Source organism: Leptonychotes weddellii, chromosome 6, assembly GCF_054177405.1.
Source record: "Leptonychotes weddellii isolate Sample4059 chromosome 6, ASM5417740v2, whole genome shotgun sequence".
NCBI classification, from domain to species: domain Eukaryota; kingdom Metazoa; phylum Chordata; class Mammalia; order Carnivora; family Phocidae; genus Leptonychotes; species Leptonychotes weddellii.
In genome coordinates, this window is record NC_138374.1 from 31,362,092 (window position 1) to 31,378,576 (window position 16,485).

Below are 16,485 nucleotides of genomic sequence, written 5' to 3' on the forward strand. Positions count from 1 at the left end.
CACCCAGGTGCCCTAATATAACCCTTTATGTTAACTATATTGGAATTAAAATTTTTTAAAGTGTTATTAAGCACACAAAGCACAAATCATATCTTTTAGACATAAAGATAAGTCATAGGTTTAAAGATAAATTTGACTTCATTAAAATGTTAAATTTCTGGGGGCGCCTGGGTGGCTCATTCGTTAAGCGTCTGCCTTCAGCTCACTCAGGTCATGGTCCCAGGGTCCTGGGATTGAGCCCCACATTGGGCTCCCTGCTCAGCGGGAAGCCTGCTTCTCCCTCACCCACTCCTCCTGCTTATGTTCCCTCTCGCTGTGTCTCTCTCTGTCAAATAAATAAAATCTTAAAAAAAAAAAAGAAAAAGCCCTGATAGTTTTTTTATTATTATTATTATTTTTAAAGATTTTATTTATTTATTTGACAGAGAGATAGCAAGAGCAGGAACACAAGCAGGGGGAGTGGGAGAGGGAGAAGCAGGCTTCCCGCCGAGCAGGGAGCCCGATGTGGGACTCGATCCCAGGACTCTGGGATCATGACCTGAGCTGAAGGCAGACGCTTAACGACTGAGCCACCCAGGCGCCCAGTTTTATTATTTTTTTAAAGATTTTATTTATTTGAGAGAGAGAGAGGGAGAGAACACGTGCACTAGCAGGGGGGAGGGGCAGAGGGAGAAGGAGAAGCAGGCTCCAACTTAGGGCTTGAACTCCCGACCCTGAGATCAAGACCTGAGCTGACATCAAGAGTGGGACACTCAACTGATTGAGCCACCCAGGTGCCCCTTGTTATTTTATTTTTTAATTTTTAATTTTATTTTTCCCTGATTTTAATGATTTGAACATCTTTTTAATGTTTACTCGAATACCCTCTTCTGTAAACTCCATATTCATATCCTTTGCCTACTTCTCTAATGAGCTGTTTTATCTTTTACTTATTTACTTACAGAAGTTTTTATGTTATATGCTTTGCAAATCTCTTCACTGGGTGTGTGGATTATCTTTTGCTTTTAGGTCTACTGAACAGAAATTTAAATTTTTTTTTTTTAAAGATTTTTTTATTTATTTGACAGAGAGAGACACAGCGAGAGAGGAAACACAAGCCGGGGGAGTGGGAGAGGGAGAAGCAGGCTTCCCGCGGAGCAGGGAGCCTGATGCGGGGCTCGATCCCAGGACTCTGGGAACATGACCTGAGCCGAAGGCAGATGCTTAACGACTGAGCCACCCAGGCGCCCCTAAATTTTTTTTTTTTAAAGATTTTATTTATTTATTTGACAGAGAGAGAGACAGCGAGAGGGAACAAGAGAGAAACAACTTTAGTCATTGTGCACAAGGGAACATATACAAGAATGCTCAAGAAGCATTTTTTGAGCTAGTGAAAAGTAGGAAATGACTTAAAATGACTGTCAACAGTTGAATAAATTAATATATTTTGGTCTGTTAATACAGTGGAATATTCTATAAAAGTTAGAATGAGTGAACTAGGGCTCCTGGGTGGCTCAGTCGTTAAGCAATCTGGGATTGAGCCCCCATCAGGCTCCCTGCTCCGCAGGAAGCCTGCTTCTCCCTCTCCCATTCCCCCCTGCTTGTATTGCCTCTCTTGCTATGTCTCTCTAAATTCAAACTGAATTCTCCTGAAGGGTAGGTAGGATTGTCTTAAGCAGAAGGAGAACCATTCAAGAGGAAAACTATTATTTATTGTATGAGTATTAAACATCACACACTGGGTGGGTATTCTACCTAATAAGATTTCACTTAACCTTCACCACCAATACTGAAATTTCATCACGCCCTTTGACAGATGCCGAAACGAACTGAGAGAGGGCATGAAGGGAGAGGGAAGTAGGGGGATAATAGAAGTTTCTGTGTAGGTTAGAAGATTTGATATCAAGTGGTCTTGACTTAGAGCCTGTGTTCTTTGCCATAATGTTAACTTGGCCCCCAGAACTGTGACAAGAAGAAAAAACTAAGGAATGAGCCCAGTGTCTTTTAGAGCACATGACTTAGAATCATTTAGTTGTAACAAAGGACACTTTTCCATAGGAAGAGGAAGGAACAGAGCAGGAAAATGGATTAGAACTGAAAAATATGAAATATAAACCAGAAGGTATTTGAATGACTCCTGATCTTGGGATGATGATAATGACACAAAATCAGACCCTGATAACAGTAGATAATGAGTCTTTTAAGAAACAACAAAAATAACATTATCACTAATCTCCAATATCTAGTTTTCAAATTTCTAGTTGTCTCATAAAAAATATATAATTTTTAAGTTTATTTGGATTAGGGTCCACATAATGTTGAAATGTTAGCAATTGATAGGTCTTTAAGTATCTTTTGCTCTGTAGGTATAGTTTCATCCTTCATCTCCTTCCCCTTACCCCCCTAGAATTTATTTATTGAAGGATTAGGTTGGTTGCTGTATAGCACTTTTCATAGCCCAGATTTTCCTTCATGCATCCCAACAATGTAGTTTAACATATTCCTCTGACCTCTGTCACAATTTCCACAAATTGGCAGTTGGGGTTTTTTGGACAAGACTTCATAGGTGGTGATGTGTTCTTCCATCAGGGGCATATAAGGTCTAGTTGTCTCTCTATTTGTAGTGTTGCAACCATTGATCCTCAATGCATCACCTCCCTAATTCTAATTTGGTTATTTCTCCTCCTATTTGAATAGTAGTTGTTATAGGAAAGGCAGGACAAATGCTTGATTCATTCCCTTCATTTACAGTTTTCAGAATAATGAGTTGGTTCCCTAGCATCCTTGAATGATGACTCATTTGTTTGGACATTACAAATATTTGATATGTTTCAGCCCACTTAGTCATTTAATATTTCCTGAGTTTTTCCATGGATGTTGTGACTGTCTTGTTTTTTTCCTTGCTAGGATATGTGTCTCTGGAAAACTAGAAATTTACAGAAATCCAGAACTGGATTAATCAAGTGTACAGGTGCTTTATTAGGGCCTTTGCGAGGTTTTCACTTACAGTCCTGTGTCATAACTTGCATCTTGTACTTGAATGTACTAACCCAGGGGCAGGAGAATTGCCCTTTTTAATTCTGTAGGAAAAATCATATGTGTCTCAAAAGGCTTTAGTCTCTTCCAGAATTTTTAGAAGATTTTACAGCAGGAAGAAAGAACTTTTTTAGAAAAAAAGATTTATAATACAGTCAGTTCTTGAATAGTGTGGGAGTTGCACAGTCCCCTATCGGAGCCAGCCAGGTTGCCGCTCTTGTGTAACTTTTGACTCCCTAAAAACTTAACTACTAATAGCCTATGTGGACCAGAAGCCTTACCGATAACATAAACAATCAGTTAACACAGATTTTGTATGTTGTATGTATTGTATACTGTATTCTTAAAGTAAGCTAGAAAAAAAATGTTAAAATCATAAGAGAAAGTACATTTATAGTATTTAATTGTATTTATTTACACACGTACTGTATTTATTGAAAAAAAGTCCGCGTAAGAGTGGATCTGTGAAGTTCAAACCCATGTTGTTCAAGGGTCAACTGTAATTTCAAGTAACTAGCTTTAGATAATACTAACTTTTAGAATCTTGGGTTTTCAGAGAACGTTTAAGATTTTCATGGTTATAACTGTCAAGTTGACCTTTCCTTGAAAACCTTATGAGACATACGGTCGGAGACAGCTTTAGATTCTAAAACAGATTTCTAAAACTTCAAACTCAGTCTTTCCTACAATGTAAGGAATATATTCCTGGCTTCAGAAATTTCCAGGAGAATCAGTATTTGTATCAGTACGAGTTTGTAAGCTTTTCTCTTTTTAATAGAATTTAAAGTAGTTGTCACAGTGAAAGTATAAGATTGTATTTACTGAGTTTTATAGTTTACAAAACCTTTTTCATCTCCATTATCACTTTTCATCAGCTTCACAACAACCCAGGTTAATATTAAATAATTATGGTCTGACAGGGGCTATGCTAAGCCTTTACACGGACTATTCATTTAATCCTAGCAATCCGTGAGGTTGGTTCTCTTATTATTCTTAGTTACAAATAAGGAAGCTGGGGCCTAGTGAGGTTAAGAAACTTGCCTGTGTCTCACAGCTGGGAGACAGAGGAGTCAGGGATTGAGCCCCAGCTCTTAACAACTGGGCATGTATCCATATTGCCCCTATTTTGCAGATCAAATAAATGACCCCTTGGAGATATTGAGAGGCTTTTCCAAGGTTGCTTAATCGATACATGATGGAGTCAGGACAAGAAACCCTGACTCTCCCATCTGCCAAGCCAGTGTACTCTCCAGCGGGCCCAGAGTGGAAGTGTCCCAGTCAGCAGCCCTGATGTCCTCAGTCCACTGCTGGAGCTCCCTGGAATGGTAACAGAGCCAGAAAGGTAGGCGTCAGGGTTTTGGTAGTGGCATTTCAGTTTGCTAGGAATGACCTCGCTGAGTTAGCACTAAATTAGGACAGAATGTGTCTAGAGACTGAACTGGTTGATATTTGGTATCCCAGCCATATTCACATTGTTCTCCATGCATGGATTCTTAGGTAGAGGAAAGTCTTCTAGACCATTTACTGAGCTTTCTTCTCTACTTCAGTGCCATGGTTTCTGTGATATTGTCAGAAGCCAGGTTTCCTTCCTACAGTTCACATCGTAACAGCAGTAGCTGCTGTTTATTGTGTTTATTTTGTTAATACATCAAGTATTCTATTGAATACATTAACATTTTTACAGATTTATTATGTCATAAAAGAGGTTCAGAAGCGTTTGCCAGATCATTCTCTACATAGTACTTAAAGACACAGAGCATTACAAATACAGCTTGAGCATCTGATGTACTCTTCTCCACTTGCATTTTCCCCCCTGCTTCTGGGACATAACCACTACCTTAAGTTTGTTGACTGTCAAGTCTTACGTGTTTTTTTTTTTTTAAATATCGCTAGTCATAGGTGCCTCGTTAGCGCATTAGGTAGCGCGTCAGTCTCATAAATATCGCTAGTCATATATTTACCAATAAGGAATATGTTGTATAGTTTTTAGTTTTACAAAAATGGTATTTTATTGTGAGTAATCTCTGCCACTTGTATTTTTTCATTCACCATTATATTTGTAAGAGTTGGTGAATGTACCTCTGGTGAGTTTTTAAATTTTCATTGCTGCTATTTGAAAAATTCATTGACTATATCACTGTTTATCTGTTTTCCTGTTATAGAATAGTGCTGCTGTGAGCAGTCTTGTACATGTGTCCTTCTGCACAGAGTTCTTTAGGGCACATGTATCCAGCAGTGGAATTACTATGTAGTAGAGTATGTACCTCTTCACATTCAGTAGATACTGCCAAATTGTGACTTATAGCAGTTGATTCAGCTTATACTTTCTCTTGCAGTGGCTGAGTTCTCATTTCTCTGCATCCCTAAACAGCAGTTGCTGTCATCAGACTTTCGTATTTTTGCTGTTTATTGAATGTTAAATATTACTCGTAAGCTTTTTTATATGAATTTTTTTTCTAATTTGGTGTAAACCTACCAGTGTCAGAATCGAGATTGAGCCTAAGAGAAGTAAAGTAACTTGTTTAAGGTCGTGCAGCCAGAAGATGGCTGAGGCTGGATTAGGGGAGAGCTCTGTGAACACCAAAGCCGGTACCTGTTCCTTCGCAGCTGTCTGCGCAAGGGTCTCTCACTCTGCCTTGAGGTTGGTCTGCCACCAACACTAGCAGAGCCCAGTTGATATAGGACTGATTACGGAGTTCTGTGCTTTATGTCCTGCTTTTCCTTTCATTTCCTCATCTCACTGTTTCTTGAGAAATTCCATTAGTAGCCTTCCTGTTTTTAGTAAACTCTTTTAAAGGATTTATTATAAAAGGATTAATAAACTTAACGGCAGGCCTGTTTGGCCCATTTGTTTTTTGGATTTTTAAAATTATTATGGGGTGCCTGGGTGGCTCAGGCGGTTAAGCATCTGCCTTCAGCTCAGGTCGTGATCTCAGGGTCCTGGGATGGAACCCTGCGTTGTGCTCCCTGCTCAGTGGGGAGTCTGCTTCTGTGTGCTCTCTCTCTCTCTCTCAAGTAAATAAATAGAAAGTCTTTTAAAAAAATAAAATTTGGGGGGCCCCCGGGTGGCTCAGTCGTTAAGCGTCTGCCTTTGGCTCAGGTCATGATCCCAGGGTCCTTGGATCAGGCCCCGCATCGGGCTCCCTGCTCGACGGCAAGCCTGCTTCTCCCTCTCCCACTTGCCCTGCTTGTGTTCCTGCTCTTGCTGTGTCTCTCCCTGTCAAATAAATAAATAAAAGATCTAAAAAATAAAATAAAATTTTTATTATATTTACAAAACAGTACCCATTTATTAGCTCCTAGTTTTATAGGTCCGAAGTCTGGCATGGCATGGAATTCTCTGCTCGGGGTATCACAAGGCTGAAACCAAGATATTGACGTCATAAAGTTCCCATTTGGGAAAAACATCTTCCAAGGTCATTCTTAATCATTGGCAAAATTCTGTTCCTTTTAGCCATAAGACTGAGATCACCATTTCCATGCTGGCTGTCAACCAGGGGCTGCTCTGAGCTCCTAAATGTCACCTGCATTCCTTGCTACGTGGTCCCCTCTGGCCGTGATGGTGTGCTGGTCAGTTCTTTCTTACTCTTTGAATCTTTGACTTCTTCCTCTGCCACTTGCCAGGGAAAATGCTTTGTATATATATAGATTTATTATTTTAAAAACTATTTTGGTTGGCTCATCATACCTCGTATCCATGTTTCTCTGTCAATGGATTGAGAGCTGACTGTCCTGATCCCAAGAGAGTCATAGTGGAGAACCTCTTCCTCTTTCTGAATTGGGTACCTCTGAGGATATGGAACTGCCATGCTGGGTTGTGTTCCCAAATGGACTGTAATTTCCTTCTGTCATCATATATGAAAGAATGAAAACATTAGGCAGCGAAGACATGAATATGTAGATTCATAGAATAGTATCTATTTATAGCTAAAAGCCACTTTTCAGAGCAAATGGGACTGAGCTTCCGTTTAGCAGTTTGGCCAGAGATCCCATATCATTAAATTTAGGGCCTCAGGTGAGCTAGATTGTTGTTGATAGTGGCTCCTTTGGCTCTTTTTTCCTTTTAACTTTGTGTTGTAAAGTATAGCAAATATGCCGAAAAGCGTGTGTGTGTGGTTCTGATAGATTATTGTTGTTGTTTTTACCTTTGCTGCTATTTGAAGAATCAAGTAGATGAATGTTCTGCTATTATTTATGTATGAATCACTGAGTTTTCGAAAACTGAGCACACCATGGAACCAGTGAAGAAACAGAGCATTACCTGCACCTCACTAGCCCTCTTTGTGCCCCTTTGTAGTCACTATCCATCCACTAAGGGTAACCTCTGTCCGACTTCTAGTAACGCAGGTTAGTTTTGCTTGTTTTTATGCTTTATTAAAAATGAAATGAAAAAGTGTATATTCTTTTGTGTCTGACTTCTCTCACTCTACCTTGAGGTTGTGAACTTCATTTATATTGTTGCATATAAACAGTGGATTATTCATTCTCTTTGCTCGTCTAGTATTCTGTCACAGTTCTTTGGTTCATTTTAATATAGCATTGTGAGTGTTTTGCCATGATCTGTGTTTTAGTGTGTTTGGTGTATGTTCCTACTTTATCTCTATTTTTACTTTTATTTATTTTTTTAATTTTTTAAAGATTTATTTATTTTAGAAAGAGAGTACGTGCACGTGAGCGGGCGCATGTGGGCACAGGGGAGGGGCAGAGGCAGAGGGAGAGAAGCAAACTCCCCACTGAGCACAGAGCCACGAGATCATGACCTGAGCCTCATGCCCTGAACCGAAACCAAGAGTCAGATGCTCCGTCGACTGAACCACCCAGGCACCCGATCTCTTATTTTTTAAATGGGCCTAAAGATAAAGGATAGGGACTAGAATGGTAGGATATTCAGGTGCATTAAAATTAAAGCAGAATATTCTAGAGCTGGCTAACCTGAGGGAACTTTTAAGTTCTAGATGGAGGCCATGATCTTGGTCTTCATAATCTTTGATCTGAGGGCTTTTTTTAAACCGAGAATATTGACCTGATTGTGAGTAGGCAAATCAGATAACATTTAGACTAAAAATCTGGTTTTGATCTCACACTATCACATTTATAGTCTATTGAAATAAAGCTTAATTTCTCCAAACTTGAGTGTCCTGGTGTGTCATTTAGTTCACATATTATAGAAATCTGAGCTTCACAGTCTAAATAACTAAGGAAACTGTAAAGACTAATACCTCTGGAATGGAGGCTTTTAGAATCTTCAATTAGTAGAAAAGGAAGGCACCATCAGTACTCAAGTTTTACCTTAATATGAGTGAACTTCAAATCATTACCCAGCAAAAAGTGCTTTTTCTTCAAGATTATATTTATTTATTTGAGAGAGAGAGAGTGAGCACAAGTGGGGGGCAGAAGCAGAGAGGGAGAGAGAGAGAGAGAAGCAGACTCCCCGCTGAGCAGAGAGCCTGATGCGGGATTCGGTCCCAGGACCTTGAGATCATGACCTGAACCAAAGGCAGACGCTTAACTGACGGAGCCACCCAGGTGCCCCTCTTCTGGATACTTTTAAGAGCACCTGAATCCCTCAAGTAGAGTGAGGGCATATCTCAGGACCCCAAGTAGAGCAAATCTGGGATTGAACTGCATCTTAAGTAAGAAACTGAGGACTAGTTAAGAACCTGAAAACTTGGCTAGGAGGCTATTGCTAGTGAATATTGAGTACATTTGATCGCTTTGTGACTAGAAAAAGTTTAACAAGCACTTGCTAGGCTGTTGCTTGCACACACTCTCCACTAGATCTGTCGATTCAAGCATTGAGGTATGACATCTTCGCTCAGGACTATGCAGCTGTACAGGGCTAAAGACTGGATCTAAGAACGCTATCTGGTGGTTCTCTGTAGCTACCCAACTTAATGAAAGGGACTCTTCCGATGCCAGTTCAGCACAGCCATTATAATGACTCAAGGAAAGAAAATATATAAAGAATGTGGTTTTTTTTGTTGTTTTTTTTAAGATTTTATTTATTTGACAGAGCACAAGTAGGCAGAGGGAGGAGAAGCAGGCTCTCCGCTGATCAGGGAGCCCGACATGGGGCTCCATCCTAGGACCCTGGGATCATGACCTGAGCTGAAGGCAGACACTTAACCGACTGAGCCACCAAGGCGCCCCAAGAATGTGTTCTGCTACAGTTCATCTCTGCAGATGAAATACAGCAACCCATTTAGTAGTTTAAGCAGGAACAACAATAAAGGTTGTTATATGAGGATTTTAGGGTATATCTAGTCAAGATGCCATTCTTGGGCAGACACCAGTCATTAGAATTCCATCTCCGAGTCTCTAAATGGCAGGATTTTTATTAGCAAGGTAGTACTTAGAGATTGTGACCATTTGCTTTTGACTTGCCTAGCTTACCCTAATTGAGTTATTGAATTTTCTAAGAGATCTCCGTGGTATGTATGTATGAATGTATGTGTGTGTGTGTGTGTGTGTGTGTATGTATACACATTGCTTGAGACTTATAAAAATAGCCTTGCATCCTATTTTTACCAGTCTAGATCAAATCCATGAGAATTCACATCACAAATTTAATGTTTCAGCCAAGAATAGTACATTTCTTTCCACAAGTAACTTGGCAAGTTCCAAAAAGATCCCTGAGTGACTTTCTTCAATTAATTATGGAGCACATAGGGAATTGAAAATTAAAGTGTGAATGGAGGCCATGTAGATCTCATTTTGTCCTATAAGTGCTCATAATACCTACTATCTCATAGGGATTTTAAGGTGTATAATTTTCATAAAGCCCTTTAAGTTCCTGAGGGAAGACTCTCTGTAGTTTAAAATGTTATTAATTTGTATTCTTCTTTCCTGTTTATCCAGCTTATGTTCAGACATATTAATTAATCATTATGTATGTTAGCTAGAACTCTGTTTTTTAAGTTTACTTTATAGCAATGTCAGTAATAATTCCATAACTTTAAAGTCCACATATTTTTCTTTTTCTAAGAAGTGTTTTTCTTCCTTTTCAGGTAACAAATATACTTTAGAGACTAGACCAAACCAAGAAGGCATTGATGTAAGACAGGAGCTACTGAAATTCCATTCTACTTATTATTCATCCAACTTAATGGCTATTTGTGTGTTAGGTCGAGGTAAGAATCCTTAAAATTTTTCATAGAATTGGATAATCTAAGTTTTCCATTTGGCTCTTTGAAAGTGTTGGGAGAAGGATATATGGCCTTTTATCTGCTCAGAGGCTTTTGAAAATGATTTCCTTGTTGGAGAAGGAACAAGGAATTTTGTTTTTAACTCTGTGTTCTAAAAAGGAGTATAGATGATTTAAAATGGAGAGCTGAGAAAAATATAAATTACTAGTAGGTACTATAAACATATAAAAGCAAAGAAAGGAAGTATAAAGGGAAAGATTAACAGATTTGACCTTGTAACAATTCAGAAAACTAGGAACAAGATTAAAAGGCAGATAACGGGGGAAAAAAAGGCAGATGATGATACACTGGAAAAATGATTTGTAATATAAACAAAGGTTTGACTTTTTATTTATTTTCTTATTATTTTTTAATTTTATTTTTTAAAGTTTTTAATTCCAGTTGGTTAATATACAGTGTTATATTAGTTTCAGGTGTACAGTATAGTGATTCAACAATTCCGTACATCACCCAGTGCTCATCACCACAAAAGTGCACTCCTTAATCCCCATCACCTATTTCACGCATCCCCCTCAACTTCCCCCATGGTAACCATCAGTTTGTTCTCTGTCATTACGAGTCTGTTTCTTGATTTGTCTCTCTCCTTCCCGCCCCCCCACACTTTGTTTTGTTTCTTAAATTCCACATATGAGTGAAATCATACAGTATTGGTCTTTCTCTGACTGACTTATTTCACTTAACATTATACTGTCTAGCTCCATCAGTGTTGTTGCAGATGGTAAGATCTCATCCTTTTTTATGGCTGAGTAGTATAATCCATTGTATATATACACCACATCTTCATTCATCTATCAATGGACCCTTGGGCTGCTTTCATATAAAGGTTTGACTTTTTAAATGCAAATTAAGTAAGACAAGATAGTGTTTCCTCCTGTTAAATTACCATAATTTTGTTTTTAAGTAGTACTCATTATGGAGGAGCAGTGCCCTTTTGTATTGGTGATGATGTATACCATTTATGCAATTGTTCTAGACTTTCTGGAGAACAGGTTAACATGGTGCATCATCCTTAAAAAGTTTGTTTTTACTTCTGGAAATGCAATCTAAGGAAATAACCAGAGTTGTTCAAAAAGTTGATGCAGTAGGATATTTCTGTCAATATAGTATTAGTGAAAGTTAGAAACGATCTGATTGTTCATTAATAGAAGATGGGTTAAATAATGATGTTATAGCTATGTAATAGGGCATCTTATAGAAAATTGCATCTCTTTTCTCACTTTCTATTCTCCTACCTGCTTTATTTTTCTTTACAACATTTATTACCACCTGAAATATTAAATATTTATCATTGCCCACCATACTAGAAAGTAATTTACTTGAGAATAGAAGCTGTTTTGTTCACTGCTTTGTCCCCAGTGCGTGAGTTAGTGCTTGACACATCATAGGCACATGGTAAAATATATATTGAATGAAAAATAATTTTATGACAGTGTTTTAATAACATGGGAAAATATTCTTTTTTTTTTTTTTTAAAGATTTTATTTATTTATTTGACAGAGAGACAGCGAGAGAGGGAACACAAGCAGGGGGAGTGGGAGAGGGAGAAGCAGACTTCCCGCGGGGCAGGGAGCCCGATGTGGGACTCGATCCCAGGACCCTCGGATCATGACCTGAGCCAAAGGCAGACGCTTAACGACTGAGCCACCCAGGCGCCCCCATGGGAAAATATTCTTAATGTGTCCAATAGAAAGCAAAAGCACTCTAAAAACTATGTGCTATATGATCCATTTGGGGATTTATAAAAAATTATAATAGACATATATGGTGTAGACATAAGACAAAATAGAAAAACATACTAGAAATTTAATGTGATATAGTAGTTGAGAACTCATGCTCTAGACTCTTACAGTTTGAGTTTGAATTCCAGATATACCACCTACTTAGCTGTGTGGCCTTGAGCTAACAGAGTTACTTCAGATCTCTGAACTCTAGTTTTTACATTTTTAAAATGGAGGCGTGTTACCTCATAACCTGTTATGAGGTTTAATCAAGATAATGCAGAAATGTTTAGCATGGGGCCTGGCACATAGCAAATGCTCCATAAACGGTAGCTACTTTTAAGCATCCCATAAGCATAAGATTATGAACGACTTTTGTTTCTTTCTTTTTACATTTGTTGTTAGTTTTCTACTTTTGGCACATGTTACATTTGTAAGTAGAAAATAAGCAACTTACATATTTTAAGTTGGCAATAAGAACCAGGATATAAAATGGGTCTAAGGAGTGAAGCCAATGAAATAAAAAGTGTCTCTATAATTCTGTGTGCTTGCTAACAGTAGCTAGTTCTAGAGTGTTAAATATCACTTGGTATTTAGAGCCTAGTCCTGGGAATATTTTTGTCTGTGTTGTATTGAGATGAAAAACACTTGATTTCAGTAAGCACTTATTGGGCGAGTGATAATGACAACAGATGAATCAGGCAGCAGGCCTGCCTTCCTTGTTCCCTGTTTATTGGAAGTGACAGAGTAAGTGTCTAAAAGAAACAGATGTTTCAGTTCCCTGATTGCATACACATCACTCTCCTAGTGTGACTGACCTGTGCTGAGCTCAGTGGACTTGATGAGGGACCTGGGAGAGGTGTCCTTGCAGCACAAGAGGTATGAGGAGGAAACAGGATCTCTCAGAGGATTAATAGAAAATCCGCTCCTTCTTCTAGGATGAGGGGAGAGAAAGAATAACCATGTGGAAGGATCTCTGTCACAAAGGGACAAAAAAGTTTTTCTCTGTTCTCCCACGGGATCATCCCTCTAGTTGTGGCAGCACTAATTACCTGGAAACTTGGCAAGTAGGTAACTATCAAGTACAGACACTGGGATTGCCAAGTCCTCACGATGTAACGATGAAAGGGACTCAGTTCCCTGATCTCCAGTAGCGCACTGCTTAGTGGGGAAGACAGACTGCAGTATCAGATAGCTGCTGTACCTTTAAAAAGCTACACTGTGAACTTACGCTTTTAGGGTAGAAATACTCAAAAGGCCCACCTGGTAGAACCTTGCTTAGTCTAAAGGGCCTCACTGTAGCCAGCACCTCAGGTTGATAAACCTTTGTTTACTGCCCACCTTGTTTCAAGTCATATGTTCCATCTGTGCATAAAGATATCTCTGCCATCTCTTTCTCCAGATACACCCGCTCCATCCCTGAGTTTACTTGTCATTTAACAAGCAGCCACTGGTCCACCTCATATTTGGCTCTGGACATTTTGAGGTCCTCCATACATATCAAAAAATTGAAGGAAAAATATGTATGCTTAATAAGTAAAGTGCAAATGCCCATATTCATAGGGCTAAAAGAATTTCATACGATATAAAGGCAAATCTCAAATAGTGAATAAGTGCTCTCTAAAGAGTTCATGGAAAAGTTCAAAATGGGTCATAGAATATCAAGGGAAATTTCTTACTTGATCCAAATGCTTCCTGACAGTAACAGGTGATGAATGTTTATACCATTTATAAATAACCTATTCTTGAGGAGACAGAATCAAGGTGAGGGGTTATCTTGTTTATAAAAAGATAACCTTTTGAGCACCTGGCTGGCTCAGTCAGTAGAGCATGCCACTCTTGATATCAGGGTCCATGAGTTCGAGCCCCATGTTGGACATAGAGATCACTTTAAAAAAAAAAAAAAAGAACCTTTTTTCACTTTTAAATTTTTTGAATGATGGAAATATGTGTACATGGAAAAAAATTTATCCCACATAGAAAGGTATAAAGTAGAAATCAAGTTTTTCTCTTTCTTCCCATCCTGTGATGACAGTGCCCTCTCCTCAGATATTTCACCTTAAGTCATTTCTTGTTATACTTCCAAAAGTGGGATTTTGTTAATATACTCACATGTAAGTGTGCCTGTTAAAAAAATTGAGATTGCCTGCAGTTTTCACTTCATAGGGCTTTCAGATACTTTTGTATCAGCACATAGAGATTTCTCCCTTATTAATGACTGCATAAAATTCTAATGTATAGACATTTCATAATATTCACATGCTCATAGATGTTTAGGTCATTTCCAGTTTTTGTTATAAACAGTGCTGCAGTGAACATATTATACATCTTTATAAGCTTTTCAAGTATAACTCTATAAAAGAATATAGGTAGGCGATAACATAGAATAGCTTAAGTGGCCATATCATTCTAACAACAATTACAAGTCTTTGAATGAGTTTGGCACATCATGATACAGAATCATATAATGTTAGACCTTGGAAGAGACTTGTGATTATCTCACCCAGTGTTCTCATTTTACAGAACCTGAAGTGGTTAACCAGGTTGTCCAGGTAGTCAGTTGATATGGTTGGGGAAGCCAGGGTTAGGATCCAGGTCCTCTAGTCTCCCCACCCAAGATTCTTTTTATCATTTTGTACTCTTTCCCCACAGAATCACTCACAGACTCTAACATTTGACTTTTAACAATGGGCTTAGATTGTGTCTATTTGTAAAGTATATGTTATAATCTATCAGCTGATGGTTTAGTATGTGCCTGTTGGCAATTGTAGATCAAATAGTTTTCCAAGTGCAGCCAATTATTCTATTACCGTCTTCAATATGTGTTTTAAATTTATTGCAAGACAACATTTGTGAAACAGTTTTTAAACTGTAAAGAGCTAGACGTGTGAGTTATCATTATTATTGGTATTGCTTAGCTTTAGAAGTTACACAGGCACTGATAGGGTTGAACGGAGTGCTTCAACTTCATCAGATGAAGCTTTAAAAAAATCGTAGATTTTCTTTTTAATAGTCGGAAGGTTTTTCAGGAGATCCTAAGGTTTTGTTTAGCTTTATTGAGATATAATTGACATGTAATGTGTAAGTTTAAGGTAAAAATTGTAGTGATTTTATATATGTATATATGATCTTAAGGTTTTAAATACTACCTCTCATGTTATGATAGTTTAAGTTCTGTTTTCATTGTCTGTTTTCTTACAGAATCTTTAGACAACTTGACTAATCTGGTGGTAAAGTTATTTTCTGAAGTTGAGAACAAAAATGTCCCACTGCCAGAATTTCCTGAACACCCTTTCCAAGAAGAACATCTTAAAGTAAGTGCATGTATTTCTGATATTTTTTCTTTTTTAATTCATGGACATAATATATGCCTAGTTTACCAAAGTGTAGATGAAAAATTTTGAAAGGTTTATTTATACAGGTATTTTTCGTCCTTTTTTTTTTTTTTAAGATTTTATTTGAGAGAGAACGAGTGGTGGGGAGAGGCAAAGGGGGAAAGAGAGAGAAGCAGACTCCCCGCTGAGCAGGAAGCCTGATACGGCGCTTGATTCCAGGACCCAGAGACCATGACCCGAGTCCAAGGCAGACACCCAAATGACTGAGCTGCCCAGGCACCCCTGTTTATACAATTTTTAATATTTGTTTGAATAATTGAATCAGTTTCACATTTATTAGGGATAATGTTTCACCAAAAAGATATCAACGGATACCTGATCTTTGCATGCTAAAAGTAGTTTCTGTAGTTAGAGCCTTGATAAACTGTAGAAGCTGTTCTCCAGTGCCAGAAGGCAAGCATATTGAGCCGCATGGTCGAGGGGACCAGAAATAGGCTGTGCACCAGCTGTAATGAAAGTCCACTTAGAGAGAGCCCAGGCCAGTTACTTTTTGTGGTCAGTACAGTTTTCTCTGGCAGTTGATTCTCTTTTGAATTTGGGATTTTTCCATGAAAATCTGTATTCTTCATAGTTTATAAATATTTTATTCAGTAGGAATTGATATAGCTAATCTTTCTTGATTATTTTTTTTCCAGCAACTTTACAAAATAGTACCCATTAAGGATATTAGGAATCTTTATGTGACTTTTCCCATACCTGACCTTCAGAAATACTACAAATCAAATCCTGGCCATTATCTTGGTCATCTCATTGGTCATGAAGGTCCTGGAAGTCTGTTATCAGAACTGAAGTCAAAGGGTAAGTCTTTTGGGCACCAGTTTCTGAGTGTAGTACCCCACATCCTTTTACTCTGGCTCTCGTTTTCTCCTAGATTTTTTTGTGTGAAGGAGCATTTGTGGGTAGGTTGGTTTGGGGTCTATGGGAGAGTGAGGTGGTAGTTGTTTGTGTGCTTTTGTTCTTTTTGCTTTGGGTTCCCCCCCATAATTGTTTTACCCTTCAGAATTGTGCAGTGAAGTTTAGATTTTTCAAAAGATACTGTGCTACATGTTTTAAATAACAGAGAGGTTCGAAAGTAAAAGCTCACATTGGGTATTCTTCACCATCTCTGAAATAACAGTATACCTTATTTATTTGCTTGCTCTTATCCTTCAG

General features: G+C 38.3%; 1 protein-coding gene across 1 annotated transcript in view; it reads left to right on the top strand.

The window, feature by feature from the left end:
* The window catches only part of IDE (insulin degrading enzyme), an 83,296-nt gene that overhangs the window by 28,440 nt on the left and 38,371 nt on the right, over positions 1-16,485 (top strand). The window contains exons 5-7 of the mRNA XM_081823081.1: positions 10,023-10,145; positions 15,140-15,252; positions 15,969-16,131. Coding sequence (XP_081679207.1) covers positions 10,023-10,145; positions 15,140-15,252; positions 15,969-16,131 — 399 coding nt within the window. The remainder of the gene's footprint in view (positions 1-10,022; positions 10,146-15,139; positions 15,253-15,968; positions 16,132-16,485) is intronic.